Here is a 24,640-nt window from a genome sequence, read left to right as displayed (position 1 = left end):
CCCTAACTGACAACCTTTGCACTTCTAGCCAGTTGCTTCTTATTTATGGCATTTTAACTTCAAATTGGATACAGTTATGGGATATATTAAGATAAATAATTTATAATAATTGATGACTGTACTCTCACTGTAGAAGCTCAAGTCTGACTCTCATGTTAAACCATGTGAGCAGCTCATTGGATTATTGGTGTTCATGTTGTCTTCAATAAGGTGTGCACCGTTCCTTATTTATACATAGAGCAGTAATGTTTCCTCATGGGTTTCTCATACACCCGGCGTAGCAGAAAAGACAGAAACAAAATAACACAAATTTGATAATATCGCCATTTTTTTGTACAATATATAATTTTCACAAAAGATTTTCAATTGTATTTAATTTAATATTTTCTGGCAACAAAATCATTTGGCAATCTTTTTGAGTTGAGTAAACGTGATCCCCTGTTGTGCTACATTACAGAGCTTGCAAAATCTATAGTGTAGCTTTAAAAACATGACAGAAGCTGATTTTTAGGCGCAAAACTGACACTTTTGTTATTAATTAAAAAAAAAAAAATGTTGATTGCAGTACAGGATGGTATGCAGGCATTATAAACTAACAATGCTCTAGATATTTTAAATAAATTCACCTTGAATCCATTTTTTGGTACCTTAAAGAGAATCGGTCAACAATAAAGAGAATCAGTCAACAATGAGAATGTGTATATTTGATATAATCTGAAACAATTGAATCTCCACTAACAAATAATTTTAATAATGACCTCAGAGATTACCTGTTTTTTATTTAATTGTTTGTATTGTGACCATGTCAAAGCAGTCTTTAAATCTAAAAAATTCGCACTTCGATGCCACAACTCCAATAAAAGCAGCTTTATTAACTTCAAGAAGATACCGCTCAGTCCCTTTCAGGGTCTGCTCATCTCTATGCATTTCAACACAAACATGCTCAATCATAGAGGTTTATAAACAAAGAGAAGAAGCGGTGTTATTTCTCTTACATGTTGTCAAAGCAAAGATGTTAGGCTGAGAGCCGGGCTATAAGGTTGTTCTATCTGAGCTCAGTGCCAAGAACAAACCCTCATTATCTTTCATATTACAAAGGTACTGTCAGGATTTCATGGAAAAAAGCTAAAGGCTTTGTTAAAGTGACCCTGTCACCACAGTAAAAAAAAATAAAAAAAATAAAACCTGATCCACTCTGTGAAAGAAGTTGAATGCTTACCACTCCAACAGGTTGTTAATTAAATGTTTTCTCTCTTAAATAGCAACAACCACTGCTGCTATCTAATATTTTATTATTACAAGTATTTATATAGTGCCCACAATTTATGCATTGCACATTTACATCAGTCCCTGCCCTCAAGGAGTTTACAATCTAAGGTCTCCATCTCACATAGGAGGGCCAATTTAGACAGGAGCCAATTAACCTACCAGCATGTCTTTGGAGTGTGGAAGGAAACCCATGCAAGCACAGGGAAAACATGCAAACTCCTTGCAGATAGTGACCTTGTCAGGATTCAAATCAAGGACCCCCAGTGTTGCAAGGCAGAAGCACTAACCGCTACACCACTGCTCTCCCATTTCCGGGTCTGTCAGATAAGGTGATGTGGTTCCTCCCAGAGGTCAACAGAAAGAACTCCAGTGTCCAACTGGAAAGGTAAATATTCAATATTTAGCTTCTTTAATTACATACTGAATCTGATTTTATGGTTTCACCATGGTGGCAGGGTCACTTTAATTGGCAGTGTTATCTTCCACCAGCAGACTAAACAGAGTGTTACTTATTGGCCTTGAACTCAGGCAGCAGACTGATCAACCTACAAGAGGCCGTACAACCCTCACTGACAAGAAAAAATAATTGAATAACAGTACATAGCTATCCCTGAGAGGGAACTTTGTACTTTAGAACAACTTAAATATATATATAAAGACAATTTTTATAGTTTTGGATGGACTGTGGAGAGGTTAAACATCCCTTAGTTTTTTATTGCTGTCTGTCTACAACAGTTGAGATTCAATTTCTCTATTCATCCTGGTGACCACTGTCACCTCAGTTAAAGTGACGCTAAACTCAGGAGTTAAATCATAAAAATACATTCAAGTACCTTAACTATTAACAATACTGTACCTTATTTGTGTATCACTTGGCTGTAGATTCTCAAATCATCTCTGAATTGGTACTGACACTGTCCTTCCTTCTGGACGGGGGCTACTTTTGCTCCCCATGGTCCCTGTGTGTTGTAGAGTAGCTGCTGATTCAAGTGCTCTCCCATGATGGACTACAAGCTCATGTTTAGTTTACTAATTTGTATTGAGATTGTAGTCCATTACAGGAGTGAGCTTGGAGCGGTGGCTACTTTACAACACACACAGGGACCATGGGGAGCAAAAGTAGCCCCCCTCCAGAAGGAAGGACCAATCAGCACCAATTCAGAAATGATTTAAAGGATCTACAGCCCAGTGATACACAAATCATGTACTATATTGTTAATATGTATGTTACTTGAATGCATTTTTAAGATTTAACCCTTGAGTTTAGTAAGTAAGTAAGAAAGAAAAAAAAATTCAGTAGGAAAAACATCTGGTGACAACTGTCTAAGAGAGCATTTGCCACACTTTGGAGAGATTTCCTCTGTTGCGTCTACAGAACGGGGGTAAAAGAAATCACCCCAATGGGAGACAGATGTTAGAAAAAAACTGATATAAAATTACACAAAGTAATGCAGCTTTGTATTCATTAATTCTTCAATTAAAGCAGCACCTTATTTTGACATAGTATCATCAGCCTCTTGCAAGCTCTGTAGACCAGAGCTCCGGGAAGGGGAGGGAGAAGCAGCACAAACAGCCAATCAGGTGTGCTGCAGTGAAATAAACATTTTTGCAGTGAAATAAACATTGGAGGAGGAAGCAGTGTGACAGAGAGATGAGCTCATCACTGTGCTGCTTCTTCGTGCACTGTCCAATCACAGGGTGGGGGTCAGGCAGAGACCTCTAAGTGCAGCAGTGAAAAGTGAGGGCCCCTATCCTGCCAGACAGGGCTGTACTGTGTAACAGAGCTTTATAAATTGGCAGACAAAACAGCTCCCATATATATATATACTGTATATATATATATATATATATGTATATATATATACAGCATTTAATCTCCGCTTTTAGCTATTTGCCTGAAGTTCAACTTTACACCATCTGCACAGAATAGATATGCCATTCATTAGTGGTTTCATTAGTGGTTCAATTGGCCTTATTCAATAAGGAATATTATATTTTTAAGTGCAGTTACACAAATATTCTTTCAGTTAGATTAGAACCAAACCAATCAGAATTCACTTTGATGAAATCGGACCATGATAAATGTGTATTTTAGATGAATGTAGAGATATATCTGAAGATTAATATACAGGTATGCACCTGCGCATTGTATGTTTAATTCATATATAAATGTAATTTATATTTAATTTTACATACTGTATATTTTCACATTTGGCTTTTTTGAGACACTTGTATCATAAGGTAACCCTATCTAAAGTTCCTGTCTTTCCAATCACATTTCAGGACATTAGAGCATGTGTGAAAATGAAAACATTCAGTAAAATAGTAGATACCAACACCAAGCTGCTTGATCTCGGGTGATTCCGGCTGGTGGTAACTTTCCTTCTTTTTCTTCACATCTTCTCTCCCTCCTGCTGGCTATCTACATCTACACCACCGGAGGAACTTGACAGCTGATCAATGCCCTGACAAAGAATCTGGTGCCCACAATATGGTACACTAGCAGCAGTACAAGAAGAGCGGTATTATGAAGGTGAAGGCGTCCAGACAGATTTGTTCTGGTTAGAAAATGTGTTGCTGTTATTCTATAATTCCTAGAACTGGGTGAATTCTTTTAATTTTCTTAAACTTTAATTTATAGATTTTGTCAATCTTAGAAATACAATAATATAAATGTCATATAAATAATATTGTTTGTTAACAAGGATTTTTATCGCTGTAAGGGCTTTTTTCATAGCATTCTACGCAGAGCTTAAATTCAAATTAAGATCTTAACACGCAAAGAGAGTTGAAAGGTCCCAGGGCAGTTACACTTCCTAATGAAGCAAAGCTCCAAAAATTAACCATGCTATGTCGTGTTTCAGGCATACATCCCTAGTGATTTTAATTTTTATCACTTATTTCTCTATATTTACGAGCATATAGATATTGCAAAATATATAGCTATATAGCTAAATATATATATATATATTTGTAATGGGGGCAAGCAGCAGCATCAGAAGCAGTAAACCAAGCGCAGGACAGGGTTTAGGAACAGTCCAAGCATGTTTGTCCTGGACTTTTATTCAACAAGGCAGGAAACCTACCATTAATGGAGAATACAGCCATCCATAACATAAAACAAACAAAACATCTCTTTATCCAAGCCACTAACTAAACTCAGGTCAGTTCCTGACTAACAAACCGGCATTACTTGTACCTTTTTAGTGTTCTGTTAGCAGTCAGCCTTTTCCCCAAGCAGCAGACCCTTACAACAAAGAGAATGAGAGAGCCCTGAGCACCAGTCAGCTCACATACATTAAGGTCTGTGGGCAGCTAAGAGTAATAATGAGGTCTGGCTACCAGCTAAGACATGGACCTAGGAATAGAGGTTTTATCCCACCCACAGCTCTGCGAAGCCCCCTGGCTCCAGAGCTTGGAACAGGACTTATTGAGATGGTGAGAAAACAACACATTTGCTTCTCCATATTTATCATAAACCCTGAAGCCATTACCATGTGTATGTGAGATACCTAGGTGACACATGTACACCATTCACAAGCCTGCCAGCCAGTGCCTGACTATATACATAAATTCATGCTGAAATGTTATCAGAGGATTTTCTTAAACAGTGCAAATTATTTAACTGTAAGATGCTGTGATTGTGCTTCCATCATGCTGCCACCTCTTTCTTTGGACAATGCGTATTACAATATTAATAAGTACTATTGCAGGGTATTTGTACACTCTTGACTGTGCCCACCCTGTCTGTGCTTTAACTGTGTGATATGCCTATTCTCTGACTCTGTGTGTTGTCTCTGAATTAGCATTTTTTTGGTATGATCTGCCTGTGCGTACCTCTTCCAGCTGACTGTGTTTGGTTCTGAATTTGCGCACACTCTTAATGAATGTGGGCTCTGACTATGTGTACTTGTGTGTTTGCTCTCAAAGAGTACCAGCTCTGTCTATGGGTTACTGCTCTCGTAACCTATGTCATCTCTCATGGAATGTGTCTCCTCTCACAGCATATGTTTGCTCTGATTGTGTGTATGCTCTCACTGCATGTGTCTGCTCTACCAGGGTGTGTTCCCACTGCATGCACCTACCCTGTCTGTGTGTGTGTTCTCACCATATTCATGCACCCTCAGTGCATACGTGTACTCTGTATCTGGTTTCACAGTGTACGTTCTGAATGTGTATGCCTCCCCTGACTGTGTTTGACTACTTCTCTCATTGTGTGGGTCTGCACTGTCTTTAGGCATTTGCTTTGACTGCATTTGTCTACTCTTACTGTATGTTTCTGCTATGACTATTTGTGTGTGCTATGACTGAATGTGTCTTTTCTGACTGCATGTGCCACTTCTCACAGCATGTGTCAACAGAGTGTGTGAACTTCAGTAAAGGCACATAATGAAAACCAACAGGAGAAAACAGACATTCAGTAGGGCAAAGCAACTCTGCATCGTGTGCAGGGTAGTTGCACACTGGGGAGTAATGCAAAGGGAGGCTCATAAGCATGTAAAGCTGTGTGAAGAACCTATTCAGTACTGCTGATAGTAGGAGATCAAAGGAGATCTGTCAGAGGAGAGTGAACACAGGAGGACAGCTGAGAGTCCGATGCTGGCGACGTACACTGTACGTCGTCAGTCACGAAGGGGTTAAGCATGCTGACCGAGGGTGTAAAGCTGAATGGGCACAAGAAGATTCCAGTGTTGGATGGGAAATGGAGAGTTGTTGTTATTTTTTATATTGTATTTGAGATGTCAGGGTGCCTAAAAAGTTTGATTTGATTAAATGAAAAACTAGTATGGGACACCCTAAATCCTAGCAGATGTCAGTCAAGCTCTTCAGTAATCTTACACTTTATTGGCACATGTCTACTTTGACAAAAACAAAATCTTCAGTTTCCAGCTGCTATACTGATCAACCATTGTTGAATATGGGATGTCTACGTTTTGCTCAGATCACCCAGCATGCAATGACTAGCCAGCTTCCGGATGCATGCAAAAACCTTACCTAACGACAGGCCTATGGAGTCATAACATTCTGAATCTCGCACAGATCATTAGTTTTTCTTCAATTCGACTCTTCTAAAACTAAAATACAGACACAGCTAAGAAGTTGTTTGTGATTGAATCCTGTATTTTGCTTGTAGTTCCTGTGCCGCCCCAATGGGGCATAGAAGTTTATTTAGATAGAAGTTTTATATAGATTGTTTTCCTATACCTTTTCCTATGGACGTTTTATATATTTAGTTCCTATGCTGCCATCTAGTGGCCTTTTGTTTTAATAAACCTGTTTTTCTTGTATTCCTTTCCTCACGTGATGACACATTTCATCTGTATTTATGACCCACCCTTCTTCTTGTTGGTCAGTACTTCCTGTGCCATGGCCACAGCTAACAGCCACATGTAATAGGACACATGTACTCTGCATAGTACCGTAGGAAAGGCATCATCTTTTGACCGCATAATACTGTAACCATTCATCGCTGTTATCCTGTTGTCTGCACGTACAGAATAAAGCAACCTTTGTGGATGAACACGGTATTGGTGAGTTCAGCTATCTGACAATGAATGTCCTCAGTGATTGAATCTGCTTATACAGGCCAGGCATAGAGGTCTCACAAGGGATAAATCGCTATCACAACAATCAGAGTCAGAATAGTTCCGCATTATCAGCTCTTTAGACTTATCTGTGTAGCCCATTATTTTCAGCAAACAGAAGAGAAAGTCTTCAGCACCATGGACAGCTTCCCGTAATGCAGTTTATACTGAGCCTCTGGATTTTGTTATATTCCTCATTGCATTGGGCTTTTGTATCAGCAGGACTACTTATACAGGGTGAAATAGTTGTGTATGTAAAATTTTCAACAACCTTTTTTACCTATTGTATGGTCTATTCATAAAAACCAGACACACTAGTTTTGGATAAAGGAATTTGCCAAATGTTCTGTTTTTTTATTAGACAATTTTTGCAGCCACTTGATATACATTTTTTAATCATATTTCATTACAATTCAGCATAACTTTTAAGCCCTAAATTGGGGGAAAGGCATGATTAGTTTGCCACTATTGCATATTGCAACCAGGGCTGCAATGGAATCCATCTATATCTACTTAGAAACAGTTGTGCAGCAGAAAAGCAGCAACCAAGATACTGCAAACCTGATTTGCTTCCCAATACTCTACATTAAGTTTTCCATCTTTGATCCTTTGCCTTTTGTATTTGCTGCAGTTTATAAAAAAATAACCAATGTTCGACATCTACAGTATCTAGTTGTGCTGTGGACTTTTTTCATTCTCCGGATATCATTTACTAAAATAAATCAACAGCAGGAATGAATCACTACGATATGCTGCCATTGCAGGCTTGCCTGAGTCAAGGGGTTGATTTACTTAAGGTAAATAAGCATTTCACTTTGCAAGGACATTTTCACTTTGCAGGAGAGATTTCCCTTGGCTTAGTTAATGCAACAAAATTTCACCTATCAAAGTATACCCAATCACGTGCAAAGAAGATAACAAACATAACTTTTTTGCATGCATATGATTGGTTGATGGAAGTCATGCAAAATGCAAATTCTCTTGCAAAATGAACAGCCTACTGGCCTTAAAGTATTAAACACTCAAACTGTTTTTAATAATCAATTGAGATCAAACAAATATGTGATTGCCCAGCAAAGTATGTATTTACATTTTTGCCCAAACATCTACAGTCATTGTTTTTCCAAACAGTTGACACCATCTCTCTCAGCTCTGCTTGCCTGAACTTCCTGTCCAGTACAAGATCGCAAGGGACAGAAAAATCTCCAGAAGATGTCCATCTACTAGCTTGGAGGAAGGAAGAGAGAGGTGGTATGCCTTGCCATGATGTGCCTGTGTTTTTGTGAAGACACACAGCTTACTAGCACACACAATGGTGGCTCCGTAGGACCCTGCAAGGGAAAGGAGCCAACCCAACACAGGATATCAAGGCCAGTGCTCAGATGACCAGCTGATTCTACAGGAAGCTAAAATGGTTAAACATCAAGAAGCATCATTCATTGTTAATTATTTAATCAGCATTTAAAATAGCTTAAAACATTTTGACTATAATGTCACTTTATGTAAATGAACCCCAAAAGATCTAACCATCCCACACTATTCAAAACTAAAAAAAGTTTGCCTTTCTATACATTTTCAGTGTGTAAGCTAAATTTTCTTGCCATATACTTTATTTTAGATATAGATTTCTGAAAGAATGGCTGCATAGGTTAAGATACAGCTCTTGAAAACCCTTTATTATAATGCCGTGAGATAAAAACACAAACAGATTAATTTACTTCTTGAATGTCATTTAGATGTGTATTCTGCTATTGTAACTCATCTCCAGATTATGTTTCCCCTCTTTACCCTTATCTTTGTTACGACAATACAAACACATGAGATAAAATCTTCCTGATAAGGCCCAGGATAATCCTAATAAGAAATGTCCTTATCAAAATCATCAGACCCGATACTCTAAACTTTCTTTTTAAACAGATAATTGAAAAAAGCTGAATGTGAAATGTATCTTAACAAGTAAATACGGGCAATGATGTCACAATGATCCATATAAGGTTGAAGGCTTTTCCTAGTTCTTGTTCGAGTAGAAACCCCACTTAAGTGAAATCTGTTTTAGTAATACTGTAAAAGGAGAAATACGCATATTCCGGGTGGTGGGGGTGGGGGGTTGCTACACATTCTTTATTACACACAGAGGTAATTTCCCTTCATATGGCATCAGCTGAAGTGATTGTAATCATGACTGATGTCAGATGAGTGCTTTTGTCTCCAGTTCTAAAGCAATTGAAAACTTTCCCCAGCATTCACCAAGTGTCTTCTCGGGTTCTAGAATCGTGTGAGCATTTTACACTCTCCATGTGACAGGACTAGTTAAATTACCTCTCTTACTAACTTGAGACATCTGACAACCATAATTTAACTTCTCTGTTCCTGCAGCATTTCCCTGTAGGCTTCTTGGTGCTGAAGTAACAATGTCCCATAAGGATCTAAGAAAATGTATTCCATCTAATTGCTAAAAGTTAGAGTTCAAGAGAGTGACAGATGAAATTCAGTCAGTACACCTCATGGATCATTGGAAGGAAGGTCATGTTTATAGAAAGAGGGAAAGATAAAGGTAGCAATGTGGTAATCAGCTAATTTGAGGAACCCTTCAATGCAAGGTCTTCTTATTATCCTCCAACCAGAAATGATGTATAAAATGTGACTACTCCAAGAGAGCCAGTTCCCTAGCATAGCCCCCTATTTCTTTGCACATCATTGTCTTCTCTTATTCTGGAAATGTCTAATTACTCTCTGTGCTGCCCCTCTACCCCTCACCTCCCTAAATAACCTTTTATGTAGCTGCTGGGGGAGGAGCAAAACAAAATACTATAGATTGTAACTCGAGTAACAGCTCTGAGTCGGCTGACATCACATTCAAGATAGCATTTCCCAGCAGCAATCTTAGTGCTTTTTGTATATCTATTTGTTTATTATAGGTTATATATATAGCATTGACAATTTTATGCAGTTCTTTACATAGTGCACATTCACATCAGTCCGTGCCCTCAAGGAGCTTTCAATCTAAGGTCCCCATCTCACATGCAAACAAGACCAATTTAGACAAGAGCCAGTTAACCTTCCAGCATGTCCCTCTGCATCCTCATGTCCTATACATTGTGTATAGAACGTGATGGTTTACGGGACCTTAGACCACTGCAGCAGATGGGTAGAGAAGCTCAAGGGACCAGGCTAAGAGCTGGCCGGTGAATATAACTTTTTATATTTTCCTCTTTAGATACAAATGAGCACCTAACCCTTGCAGTGTGGGGGCGGCCCCACTGCAAGTGTTATCAATAATTTTTTCCGGAATTCGCTTTTAAAATTGCTATGCACGCTTTTCTATGCGCATCTCTTTTTCCCTAACTGGGACCTTGTAGAGCAAACGTAGCCACCCTCATAAAGGAAGTTGGTGCAGGGTAACATTTTAGTGTATTCTGGATGTACTTTACGACACTGACATTACAAGGGACATAGGTGTCTACTAATGTAGGTATCGGATATGTTATTTCTTTTTTAATTTAGGGTTTAGTGGCACTTTAATGATTGCTCAGGTCCATAATCCTGTAGTGGTTGAAATGTGACGGTGTGATTTCTGGTAAAATGAAAGATGCATCTCTTAGCCCCAGTAAAAAGCCAGTAGCTGTACTGGTAGGGTAGAACTGTGTGATTGAATAATATAGATGCTATGAAGCATGTTGGGGTCACTTTCCTCGATCTGAAGGTTTTCCTGTCTCTGAAGGTTTTAGTGTATTTTGCCTAATTTTGAATGTCTACTTTAGTATTGTGCGACACCATACTATATGCATGTCCCAACACAACGCCAAAATGTGACACAGTTAGGGTTATACTTTTCATGCAACACTATTGACACTATTGACATCAAATGCCTCCAAAACCTTAAGCTTTTATGACCCACACACTCCTATATCATGACGTGCAGTCAGGGGAGGCAGGTGGGGCAGAGCCTCATCTATAATTTTGGAGGAAAAAGTTGTCAGCTTCAAGTCTGTAGCTGACAGTATTTTTCTCCATTGAGAGCGGCTTGTAACAGGTTACACAGCAAGGAAAGCCTCCCCACTGTGTAACCTGTCATGGACGGAGCGTTGCCTTGTAATTACAGGTGGCGCTGCACCCTGCTTTTGACAGCTAAGTTAGGTTACACAGCAGTGGGCTTCCCCACTGCTTGTGTAACCTAACATAGTGAGCCAAGAGCTGCAACAGCCTCTAATCTGTGTTAGAGGCTTGAGCTCTGTGGATTGTTTGGACCAATGGCAAAGCATCATTGGTCCAAGCTATCCAATAAAAAAAAAGATTAAAAAAACACTGATTACATTGATCTCAATGTTTCACCAGTGACTAGCAAGTGAGGGACAGGGAGGCTTCTCCCTGTCTCCTCCCTTCCTCCTCCCTCCTTCCCTCCTCCAAACATAGCTTGGTGACCGGGTTGGGGGGAGGGTTGTCGGCGGGCTGGGAGCGGTGCATCGGTGGGCTGGGGAAGGTACTGCACATTACTGCCCTATTTTATGAACTTTTTAAACTGCCAGAGAAACCTAAAACCTGGACAGCCACTCTTGATTCACATACCCCTGCCATGCTGCACAATCAGGCAGTTGACATGACTATTTTCTAATTCAGTTTTGTGAGTCACCTTCCTGTACATTAAAAAAGATACTGTGAGAAATGTAAATGTAAAAAAAAAAAGATTCTCCGGTAAAGAATAACTCTCTTCAGGCAACACGTTTGGGAATGTTGGATTTCTGATCCCCCACCTAAAGATGTGGTTCAGTATGCCAGGTGCTGGTGGACAAGATCAGATCAGCCTTCAGCGGCATGGCCACCAAGAAAGGTAAGCAATTTGTTTTATAGGTATCATGGCTTTTACTATTTATTTTTGATAGGGTTGCTTTATGCAATGAATGAGCATCATCAATCCAAAAATGTAATATACCGTATTGCAGCTTGCCGGTCCATAAATGAATTGGCTGCATTCGTTTTCTTTTCCTTTATTTTTACCTGGGGATCCGGCCAGTAACACACTTCCTTTATTAGGGTGGTTCCACTCTACAGAGGAGCCATGGAGTCACCTTTAGACAGCAGCATTATCACCCTCTGGGGAGGATAGTGTTTGATGCACTAGCAGATTTAGATGGAGATGACTAAAAAATGTAATCTGAACTCCAGCTAACAGCCATTACAGGGTTTTTTTTCCCCCTTTTGGGATAAAGATTTTACATAAATGAATAAAGGTGACCATTGTATGTCTGTGAAGGTTCCCATTCATCCAGGTCATGGTATATCTGTAAAAAATAAGTCAACGCAACTGGACTTGCTGTATGTTTCTTGAAGATGTTTCACTGGTCATCCAACCAGCTTTCTCAATTCAGAATGACTTGTACAAAAAATTATCTGGGAATAAATATGGTGAATGTTGCTCCAACCCACATAATCTGTTAGTCGCAACCAGGTGTTGATAACATTTGCATAATTGGAGTCTAGGAGGTGTTAATAACCTGCCCAGAGAGAGGTGTTAAAACAGCATTGTATGTGGCAGACAATAGATGTCCCACCTCACCCCACCTCTATTCAAGCTTGGTTTCTCTATTTTTACATAAATGGCCTCTTTCACACCTCTTTTGGACCAGTCCTCCTCCCTGCCTAGGATGCGTACTTGACTGTCTTCAAAGGAGTGACCTTTTTCCTTTAGATATAGGTATACTGCTGAATCCTGACCAGAGGGCTTGGCTCTTCTATGCTGTGCCATATGCTGGTGTAGCTGCTGTTTTGTTTCACCGATATACAATTCTGAGCACTCCTCACTGCACTGGACTGCATACACAATGTTGTTCATCTTGTGTTTTGGTGTTGGGTCTTTTGGGTGAACCAGTTGTTGCCACAGTGTATTGCTGGGTTTAAAGCAGACAGGGATGTGATGTTTTTTAAAAACCCTTCTGACCATCGTAAGCACCGCTGACAGTGTTAAGGTTTGTCTCAGCTTTCTATCTGCCACTTTTGCTGGATAGTTTGGCCTGTTAAAGGAAGTTGAACAATAATAGACTTACTGGCCGGATAACAGGTGAAAAAAAAGGTGGAAAAATGCCTAAAAAAAGAAAACTAATACAGGAACCACATCTAAGAATTGTTAAGCTGCAATATATAAAATGTTTGCTTTTGGGTTTAATTGCACTTTAAGCATGATCGGAAAGAACAATGGCAACACTTATAGGGAAATTCTTTTAGGGGAAAAAAAAAAGTTTACTTTTTCATAAAAGACAAATGTGCATTTATTATTTTTTTGCATTATAGCCAGTAAATCATTGCAACTGTGATCAGTGGATCACCGCTACAATGTTTTGGCTTCTGCAGACCCTTCCTCTTGGTTGTGATTTGACTATGGAGTCTATTCACTAAGCTGCCGAAGGATCTAGCCATAGCTTCGGCTTGCTTCGGCCCCAGAACCCCTTCGGTTCAACAGAACCAAAGGGCTGCTGTACGGGCTATTCAGGATAGCCCACACAGTTCCCGAAGTCGGCCGATCGGTTCAGTCGAGCCGAAGGCATATGCCGCGGCTGGCCGACAGCCTGCTTCTGACAGCTGGGCGGAGCCAGCCGTCATCTCATGGCTGGCTCCGGCCACTTGCAGAGAGATCAGCGTCCCTGGTTACCAGCTAACCAGGGACGCTGTCATTTCACACTGAGAGTGCCCTCTCCGTGTTCTCAGTGTGTAATGACAAATGGCATTCCTGGTTACCTGGTAACCAGAAACACCATCTGTCATTCCTCCCCCGGACGCTCTGGGAGTCTAATAGGCTCCCGGCCGCCCGGGAGAGAAACACTATCTCCCAGAAAGGTTTACTCTGCTCGGTCGAGCAGAGTAAACCTTTCCCTGCTCGGTTTTATTTTTTTAATTTGTTTTATTCTGACATCGGAGTCATTGGCTGCCGTCAGAGGAAAAAAAAAAGAAATCACCATTGGAATGCATAGCTAGATTCCTATTGGCTATTTCAATTTGCAATAGCCAATAGCAAACTAGCTGTTGCACCCGCCCACTGCTGCTGTCAATCAGCAGAGGGGGATCTACAGTTCTCCATCAGGTCCCCCTCTGGTGATTGACAGCAGCAGAGGGCGGGTGCAATAGCTAGTTTGCTATTGGCTATTGCAAAGTGAAATAGCCAATAGGAATCTAGCTTTGCATTCCTATGGTGTGTTCGGTTTTTTTTTGACAGCAGCAGAACCGCCCGGCCAATAGAAAACAGTTGGGCGGAGCTAGCTGTCACTGCTAGCTCAGCACAATCGTTTTCTAATCTTTTTTTTCCTACTTCTTAAACTATTTTTCTTTTCTGCTCGGTTCCACAGAGGGACCGGGCAGAACAGCCAAGCCGAATGCTGCTCAGCCGATATATGGCTGGAATCAGCCGTACCAGCCTACAGTGAATAGCCGAACAGCGTTCGGCCCACTTAGCTTGGGGTGGACTAGTCACTCGGCTGCCTACGGCAGCTTAGTGAATAGACCCCTATGTTTCATGTTACACCCTAAATATGGGTATAACATGAAACATGGTCAGAAAATAAAACTTAAAGAGTAATGCCACTTCTGTTGAGAAAAAAATCAATCCTCTCTGGCTGATCTGTGTCCTTTCAAACTGATTCCTGAATGGGAGGGTCAGGGTTCGTTCCAAACAGCTGGTGGACTTCCCATGCTGTAATGAGGAAAGGTGCAGTGTCAGCATCCCTTTAGTAGTAATTAACCCTTAAGCCTGGTTCACACCTTTACGTTTTGTCGCGCGTTCAATGCTCTATGAACGCTGTACAAAACGTACACACTTGAAAATCTCATTGTTTTCTATGGGTATGGTTCACACCTTTCCGTATTTCAGCCCGTCTGAACGCGCTACAAAACGGCCTACGCCCAAAGAAGTACATGTACCTCTTTGGGGCGTTTTGGTCTCGCATTTCCATTGGGATACAGCCAAGTAGCCCACGGAAACGGGCGTTTGTCGCACGTTTTTTTTACCGCGAAAACGCGGGACACGAACCGCGCGACAAACGCGCATATTCAATACGCCTAGGTGTGAACCCAGCGTTAGCCCTCGTTCACACCTGAACGTTTTGTAGCGCGTTCTACGCTCGACGAACGCTCTACAAAACGCTCAAAAATATAAATCCCATTGTATTCAATGGTCTGGTTCCCACCTTGGCGTATTTCCACCCGTCCCTAACGCGCTACAAAACGGCCCACGCCTGAAAAGGTACAGGTACTACTTTGGGCCGTTTTGTTGCGTGTTTCCATTGGGATACAGCCAAGTAGCCTTCTGAAACGCGCGACGGTCGCGCAACTTTTTTACCGCGAATCGCCAGACGCGCATATACAATACGCCTAGGTGTGAACGAGTGTTTTCATTGATATTTTTTAAAAGTGGAGTTACCCTTTATTCTTGCAGTTTATTTTTGTTTGGTGGTTCAGACTGTGTGTTTTTTTTAATACTCAACGTTTTAGCATGCGGTCCAGTGTGCAAGGGAACCAGGGGTGTCACCTCTCCTCGGGGCCGCCGGGTATGGTGTAGGGCACAGGGGCTTCTTCGGCCTGGCAGAACTCCTGGCGACAGGGTTGCGGGGGCGCATGCGCAAGATACGCGGCACGCGCGTAGGTGGACAGACTGCGTGAGCTTGCAGGGGGCGCGCGTGTAGTGCGCCTGCGCCCTCAGCGACCAGGGAGTGGCCTTGATTCCCCTGGCTATAAAACCTGGTCAGAGCCCTTACTTGTTGCTGAGTTATTCCACCTCTATGGTGCGATCACCTAGCCCCTTTGTTGGACCCTGCTGTTGTTCCCTGACCCCTCATCTGAACTTCCTGATTATTGACCCCTTGGCCTGCCTACCGATCTTGAATCCTAACTGCCTGCCTCGACCCGGACTGGACTTGACTACCCCTTTGGATTTGCCCTCTTGTACCTCGCCCTTTGGATCTTCCTGTCCGCTTTCTGCCAGTGGGTTCCTCTTCCCGCTGTTTGCCCATGGCACCGCCTGTCACTAGTGTGTCCTTAGTGTAAGGACATTCTCAGAAAGAAGGAAGTATAGGCCATATTGTTGTCACAATGAGAAATCTGTTTTTTTGGAAAAAGCAAAGCACGTTCCTACACTCCAAGACCAAAATGCATGAACCATCAAAAATAAAGCTACCTGAGGCTTTTATTGGCATTAATAATGTATGGTGGTTTACTTTAAATATTGTCAGCACATAAATAATGAATCCTTCTTTTACTGTGTTATATGGTTCTGTTGTTTTATTAACATTCAAAAGAAAGGTATATACATATTTACAATATATAGAGATTTATACATAAAACACCCCACATTGTTACAGTTTTGTGGTTTGCACAAGCTGTTCTCGTTCTATCAGGTGAACATTTTGGCTCTGTACACATGACACCAAGCAGTGGGAGGAGCTTGATACAGAACCAGCCCCGTCTCTGGGTGGGGGCGAAGGATTTGAGTTGTATCACATATTGATAGGTCCCCTCCCTCTCAATTAAAAGGCATAACATTTATTTATGGCACACAAAATGAACACATCATTGTGTACAAACCCAACAAAGCAGAGTTGTGCTACAATGTGTTGGCTTTACAAAATTTATTGACAGCTATATACAACTCAGAACTCTTTTTTTAATTATTTTCATGAACAAGATGGAGTCACACACACTATGTCACCGCAGCTGTGTCACAGAATATGTAGTCGTTTACACGCACACAAACCCTGACGTCTTTTCCATGAAAGAAAAGTCATTTTGTCGCAACAATAAAACCGGTAACATTCTTGTGTCATGGGCTGCATCTACGGAGCTGAAATGAGACAGACATTGCGAATATGCTGAATTCCACTTCTGTGAGAGCGGATAGAAGATGCAACCTCTTAAGCATTGAACCTCAGACAATGAAGTGCAGAGGCTTAGCTAAAAGTGTAGATATCCTTGAGCTTGATTAAAAATAAAAACCTTACGCAAATGCATTAAATGGGAGAAGTTCCTTTCACGTGCTCTGTGGTTCTCCTTACTGAAAGACACGACTATCGAGGCAGTACAAATGCTAGATGGATTTATTAAGATTCTTGACAATGTGGATTGACAGGGCAAATCTCAGATGTGAAAACACAGGGCTGTGCATTGTCTACTCAGAATCATGAAGAGATATTATGTATTCTAAAGCCGAACAGCACGGTAGGTGTCATCATCTAGTAGAAATAATTATTAGTAACGGTAGAAGGATTGAGAAGTTCCATCTGTCAACTACTCATGGAAAGGTTATGATGAACACAGTCATCGCTCAAGAATATCATAAAGTACTACTGTTATCTGTGTCCAACAGAAATGACGGATGTTCTTTATGAGACAATGTGGGACGAGACCCTATGCACTAATCAGTCCAATACCATTTCCCATAACATAGAAACATTGTGTCACTTGAAAACATTGTTGTTTACACAGACACTTTCCACTACATTGTACCATCAACAGTAATTCAGCTTAAATGACTCTAACAGTGTGTAATTTGACTTTGAGTTCACACTGATTTTCTTTGTCCAAACACCTGTCCAAAGGCACCATAGTCAGAACTCCAGACATTTTTCCCACTGGTATACATTGGGAAGAGACTATTATTCCCTGCAGTAGTTGTATTATTGGAAGGTCATCTCATACTGCTTCTGGTACAGCTCAGTGCATCTCCTGCAGAGTATCAAGGACATGGTGAATGCCAGTGTGCTGTTAGATTTGCACATGAGTCCCTAGTGCCTGGAGGTTCTGTATGCTGGACAGGATTTTCTTCTGATGGCCAGCTAGGTTGATGCCAATTTTGCTGAGTTCACTGAAAGAAGATGAGATGGTAAAAGTTAGTTAGTATGCAGAAATCAAGCAAGAGGATTGAGAGGATCATTCTTTTCATAGACAAATTTCACTATATTCTACCATAAAGAATGAAAAAAGAGTACCTTCAACCACCCAACGCACAATAGAAAGGAAGTGAAGGGGTGTCTGTAGGCTATGCATTGCTTCACAGAGGAACATTGGAACATTGCTTGAGAGATACAGGTGAAACTCGAATAATTAGAATATCGTGCAAAAGTAATTGCAGTAAGTGCTGCAAAAGGGGACCAAACCAAGTACTGAGTACATATGCATGCTTGTACTTTTCAGAGGTCCGATATTGTTCTATGTACAATACTTGTTTTATTGATTGCATGTAATAATCTACTTTTTTGAGGTTGTGGATTTGGGGTTCTTGGGGTTTTCATGAGCTGTAAGCCATAATCATCACAATGATGACAAATCACGGCTTGAACTATCTTGCTTTGCATGTAATGAGTCTATCTCATATATTAGTTTCACCTTTTAAGTTGCATTAGTGAAATAAATTAACTTTGCACGATATTCTAATTATTCGAGTTTCACCTGTATATTTTTGTCACCATGAAAGGATGAAGGTAGGTACGGGAGAGGGGGGGGGCATTCTATTATGGTTATATGTAGTGTGCGTCAGTACCATCGAGTTCTAATTTTATATGTCTGCCTTTGTGGGATTAATAATACATTTTTTAACTTTTGAAATATAATGTACGTGGTCGTTCTTATATATTACTTTATATCCCTGATGCAGTATGTGAATATTATGTAACTATACAATGTAAGTATGTGGAGTAGTTGAGTCCTAAAATATTTTTTGGGGTACATAAGGAATCATAGATTTCTATCTCATGGACTCCATCCTATTTTGATCGATTGGGCAAAGGGCTTAGAGTCAAATTTTTTAATATTGGTTGCTAGGCTATGCATTTGGACAAAAGCTTGTGGACATCGGACCATCACATCTATATGAGCTTGTTGGACATCCAATTCCAAAATCTTGGGCATGATATAGAGTTACCCCACCCCTTTTGCAGGTATTACAGCCCTAACTCTCTTGGGAAGCCTGTTCACCATTTGGAGCATGTCTGTAGGAAATTTGTATCCATCTAGCCCAAAGAGTATTTGTATAATCAGCTTCTGTTGCGGTACAAGAAGATCTGGCTCACGATCTGTGTTTAAATTCATCTCATTGTTGTTAAATTAGGATGAGGTCTGGGCTCTGTACAGACCACTAATGTTCCCCCACACCAAAAATTTGTCAAACAAAATCATTATTATTGTTCACAGAGCACAGTCATGCTGGAACAGAAAATGGCTAAGGGCTAAGGCAGCCAAGTGAATAACCGAGCCGAAGTGAATGCCCTAAAATCAGCCGTACACCGGCTGCCTTCAGTCAGCCGAACATGTTCTGCATGTTCGGCTGAACCGAAGTGCAGAAGGAGTTCGACTCAGCCGATCCAACATCTGGATCGGCTCAGCCAAAGCTCTGGCAGCTCACTCGGTGCCGTTCACCAATATTCTCATAGAGGCCGAACAGCCACGAGCGAATAGCGGCATTCGGCTGGGCTATTCTGCTTGCAACCTCCATTTTTACTAAGGGCAGATTAATCCATCTCCCTTTACTTCCTGAAACTCTAGCACATGTGACTAGGACATGTGACCATGCACATCATGTCAGGGGAGGAAAATGCCCTTTTCCTCCCCTGAGATCGTTTACAGATGAGATTTCCCAGCAATGCTCTGCTGATGTAATCTTTCCAGGGTACAATTCTTGAGCACAGATTACATCACTTTTGTCAAAGAGAACCAGGAAGTAGAAATCAAGAAATTGTAAGTAAAATGAAAATGTGTTTGTTTAACTAATGAATGTAAGATGATTTCATATCAGCACGCAGAGCTGCATGCTGATGTGGTTAAATGTCTTTGTATGCTGTGGCACTAACAGTACCCTTCACCGGAAACACCTGAACAACTGCTGTGTAGTTGGGATATGCACTGCAGAACTCAAACTGATAGGCATGCTGTCTATGATTTATTCATAAAACAAGAATTTATACCATACCATTTTTGATTGGCTATTTTAGCTGGCTTTCAGCAAGGCTTGGTAAACACAATACAAAAACAGGGTAGCGATGGCAACTGTTTCATGTAAGAGATTTGCAGAAGAAAGTTGGCACAACTGATAATGTACAGCTTAGCAGGAAACATTTGTTTGGTGACATGTAACAGATATAGGAATCCATGCTGTGTCTATATATATATTAGTGACAAAGAAACACATTTTTCAAGTTTAAAGATGTCTTGGAAAATACAGATGCTGTAATAATTTCATTTAGGCAAATGGTATTAAATATATGGTATTTTGTATGCATTTATCCCCATAATACAGTGGCAATACATGAGATTTTGGCTCCTACCTGTTGCTTAGATACAGCACTGAGTCTAGGGTGACATATCCTGACATTGTAAAGTGCTCTATATATTGGCTCATCTTGATGGCCTCCAACCACTCCTCCACACTAGTAACTGTAAATGAGTCTTGCATGCTTGGGTCCTGCCTGCAAAGAAGCCAACTTTAGTAAGTTAACTGAATAGATTTTAGCTGCTAAATATTAAGAAATACATAAATAAACTTCATACATCTAACACTTCATCAACACATAATCCTCCAATGGCTCTATTGATGTTATTGCAACATGTCAAAGACTATCGCCAGGAGAAAAACCTCTCCTTGTAATGGTTCTACCCCTGTGCTGCAAGGGTTAACTGCTCATTAATGTCTAGAGCCTGTGTGTAAAGGATGCTTACTTACCTGATCCCCACTCCTACTGGCTCCAAGATTGGCTCCCATAGCCTCTTCCTCCCTACACTCTGGCAGTCAGAAGCCCACTGGCATCATCACATGCAATACATGGCCCATAGCATTATATGCGAAGTCGCCAAAGGAACAGTTTACATGCCGGAGTGTAAGGGAGACAGGGTGAGCGCTGTCTGCTGGGGGATTGGGGTCAGATAAGTAAAAGTCCTTTACACAGGTCCCCTAGACATTAACATGTATTGTTTGCTTAGTTGTGCACAACTAACCTTAAAGGCTAGATGCACCTTTCTGACCATGTTTCATGTTACACCCATATTTAGGATATTGATCGCAGACTCCTCACTCCACTCCCACCCCCCACTTACCTAAACCACAGGGTTCTTCCCCACGTATGCTTGTTTTCCCATTTTGAAAATGGCACAGCTGCGTGTGGCTTCACCCACACAGCCATGTCATCCATTCACAAATCCTTTGACAGGATCTGTGAATGTAGAAACTACAAGTCTCGTCTGCCTCTGTGGCAGAGGTACTTGTAGTATAAATGGAATACAAGTGTGGTGATGTTACCACACTTGTAGTCCAATCATTCTTCCTCCTAGGTACAAACATGCAGTAGCATGGACTGGAGGAACAGTCTGCAGGAGGCAGAGCAGTGCACTCATGATCTACTGATCATGGTTGCAAGACTTTACTTGTTCCAATGCAAAAAAATAAGAAATGCAAATTTTTTTCTTTTATGAAGAAGTGTGCCTTCATTATGTTTTTGCAAAAGGTGAAATGTCCTTTAAAAACTTGATACACAAAATCAAAGTTTCTTCTCAAAGATCCTATTCTTGCATTTTGTATATAATCCTCTGCAGTATAAACTTGGACAACAGTGGACAGTAACAGTGTAATGAACAGTACTTAAATCTTACCATGTAGAGCTGTTGGCTAGCTCGCTCAGGGTGCTGGGGTTGCGTATAAATTTGTCCAAAATGTTTACAATTTGGCCAAACTTAGGCCGGTCGCTTCTACACTTCTGCCAGCAGTCCAGCATAAGCTGATGAAGCACTACAGGACAGTCCATAGGAGGGGGCAGGCGGTACCCTTCATCTATTGCTTTAATTACCTAGAAGGAAATACCAAATATATTATTGTACAGCCAGGCTCATTCATTTCTCTATACAGAAGGCTTCAATAAAGGGGATTATGCTCTTTCATGTTCATTTCCATGAAAAGATGCAAACCTTTGAAGTGATTAGTCATTGTGCTGATGAATATATGCCTTTTTCTATACTGATTACAGATATTCACTGCATTTATAATATGAATAGGGAATCACTCAACATCAAACATAAATATCCAAGTTGCTCATTCTTTTATATAAAATAAATGCTGACAAATAATGGTATCTAATATCCCAAATTATCCCTTCCAAATTAATAATAAGTCTAATAAATACTTTATTGCACAATATGTCATAATAATGGGTTGTTTTATATGTGCTAATTAATTATTTGATATTCCTTACTGTGTTAATAATATTACAGTGTTAGCAATTAGGTGATGTTACAGATCTGGTCATCAGTGGTAGAATCGGAAGACTGACATCACCCTTTCTCTAAATTTATTTATGCAGATTCAGCTGTCCATAACTCAACTGTCATTTTTCTTTTAAAGTGACACTAAACTCAGGAATTATATATTGAAAATGCATTCAAGGAACTTAACAATTAACTAAAATGTATCTTATTTGTGAATCACTCAGCTGTAGATCCTCAAATCATCTCTGAATTGGTGCTGACACTGTCCTTCCTTCTGAGGGATGGCTAACTTTGTTCTCCATGGTCCCTGTGTGTTGTAAAGTAGCCACCGATCCAAGCTCACTCCTGTGATGGATTACAATCTCACATTTAGTTTACTAATTTGTATTGAGACTGAAGTCCATCACAAAAGCGAGGTTGGGGCAGTGGCTACTTTACAACACACACAGGGACCATGTGGAACAAAAGTAGCCCCCCTCCAGAAGGAAGGACAGTGTCAGCACCAATTCAGAGATGATTTGAGGATCTACAGCCGAGTGATACACAAATAAGATACATTGTTGTTAATAGTTAAAAGAGAACTATGGGGTAACCTTTTTATCCCATAGTTCTCTTAAGGGTCACAGGAGGACATATACTAATGTCCTCCCATTACCCAAAGCTGAGTATATAGCGAGCTACATACTGAGAGCGCCGCAGCTGGGGCGGATCCCGATAATGCTATCGACATCCATCCAGCTGCGTGAGTGACAGTGGGCTCTGCTCTCTGCAGGGAGATGATCTTAAGGTGAGCGAGCGACGGTATGCGTTCGCTCACTTCCCTATCTATAGAACTGACCTGTGACAGTTTCATTGTCACACGTCAGCTCAAACTATGAGGTTGAGTGAAAATCACTCACCTCATAGTTCTACTTTAAGGTACTTGAATGCAGCAAGCATACTTACGTTTATGATCATTAGCAAAGCAAAGGTTCACTTTAAAGCCTATTTTCAAAGTTTCTTAAATAATATTAAAAGGGATAGCAGGGGCTTAGTAGATAGAGATTGGCTGTTAGCCTAGTATGGTTTAAGAGAACATAGTTGACTGGGAGTCCTGTGGCACTTAACCCCCATCAGTCCAACATCTTAATTTTATATTCTAGAAATATATTTTAAAAATCACAAGTCGACTCGTAGGCACTTTCCAATGCAATTTTATACTGTAAAGGTCATCTAGATTGTCTTCCACTGTCAGAATTCATAGCTGTAGTGTGATTGGCAATGTAATTACACATTCCTACATGTAGCAGTTTTGCTGTGGTTTCTGTTGGCTGCAGTAATAGTCTTATACTAGAGTGTTTTTTGCCTTATTGAAGCTGCACATGAAAACTGTAGGCCTTTTTTGATCCACAGTTTTTAGACATGAACATGTGAATAAACCCAAAAGCAGTTATGCTGTATATTTCAAATAAGGGAACAAAAGAGCATGCCTGGCGATGGTATTTGACTTAAACATTTTGCAAATATAAACAATATATGCAATATAGCAAAACAAGCTTTCATTTACTTCCTTTATTTTGCCTAAATTGCCTTTTTAGATCCCCTTGGCAACAAGGAACATTTGCAAAGCGTGTAGGCTACTTTATTACATAACTCACATCTTGGTTGGACATCTCCCAGTAAGGTCTTTCTCCATACGATATCACTTCCCACATTACAATACCATAACTCCATACATCACTCGCTGATGTAAATTTTCTGTAGGCAATGGCTTCTGGGGCTGTCCATCGGATGGGGATTTTACCTCCCTAATGGAAAAGAACATTAACCATCAATACAATACAAATGCATAAAAACCACAGAACCAAATAATACCTCCTACTTGTTACTACAATTATTATTTTTTAATTTTCAGTATATTCCCCAAGGTAATGCAATCAGGGAACTGGATACAGAATACCACAGCTAGTGCACCTGAACATAATTAGAATTGCAAATGTAGGGAGGATTATTAAGCATAGGGAAAATTGTAAAATAATAACGCTAATCTAATTTTAAAAAGTTTAAAAAAGTGCTGTTTAACCACTTGAGTACCAGACTGTATACTGTATATCCCATCATTGCCAGGCCATTATTCCGTTTTCAGTGCAGTGGTAGTTTTATTGATAATTACTCATCCAATCAGTGCCAAAACCAATTTAAATAATTTTTGTGGGACATGTACAGCTTTCTTTTCATGGATTTAATAATTTTAATTGTTTTATTTTTTACTGAATAAAGGAAAAAAAGACCCAATATTATGAAAAAAAATCACTTACATTCTGTTATGAAACATATCAAATAAAAATGTCAGGATAGTACAAACACCCCTTACATTGTCTGAGGTGATCTCATTTTTAATTTTCATTGCCACAATTTTTTGGAAATGAAGAAACACGCTGGTTTTCAGGGGGTAAAGCTTGGTAATGGCGCGCTAGATACAGTGGGGGTTACTGTATTCACAAAAGGGTGAAGAGTTTGGAGAAGATAGTAGAAGTGAACAGTCTAGGACAATATAGCTGAACTGGAAAGTGATCTGAATTGGA

General features: G+C 40.4%; 1 protein-coding gene across 1 annotated transcript in view; it reads right to left on the bottom strand.

Annotated features, from left to right (window-relative positions):
- Window positions 1-16,087: 16,087 nt before the first annotated feature.
- LOC108795983 (ephrin type-A receptor 3-like) overlaps window positions 16,088-24,640 on the bottom strand; it is a 187,364-nt gene continuing 178,811 nt past the window's right edge. The window contains exons 15-18 of the mRNA XM_018567347.1: window positions 23,714-23,863; window positions 21,468-21,661; window positions 20,150-20,290; window positions 16,088-17,694 (exon numbers count right to left, since the gene is read on the bottom strand). Of these exons, the coding sequence (XP_018422849.1) occupies window positions 17,595-17,694; window positions 20,150-20,290; window positions 21,468-21,661; window positions 23,714-23,863 (585 nt within the window). The 3' untranslated portion in view covers window positions 16,088-17,594. The remainder of the gene's footprint in view (window positions 17,695-20,149; window positions 20,291-21,467; window positions 21,662-23,713; window positions 23,864-24,640) is intronic.

Source organism: Nanorana parkeri, unplaced genomic scaffold, assembly GCF_000935625.1.
Source record: "Nanorana parkeri isolate BGI_ZX_2015 unplaced genomic scaffold, ASM93562v1 scaffold1033, whole genome shotgun sequence".
Taxonomy (NCBI): Eukaryota; Metazoa; Chordata; class Amphibia; order Anura; family Dicroglossidae; genus Nanorana; species Nanorana parkeri.
This window is presented reverse-complemented; position numbering and strand designations above follow the sequence as displayed.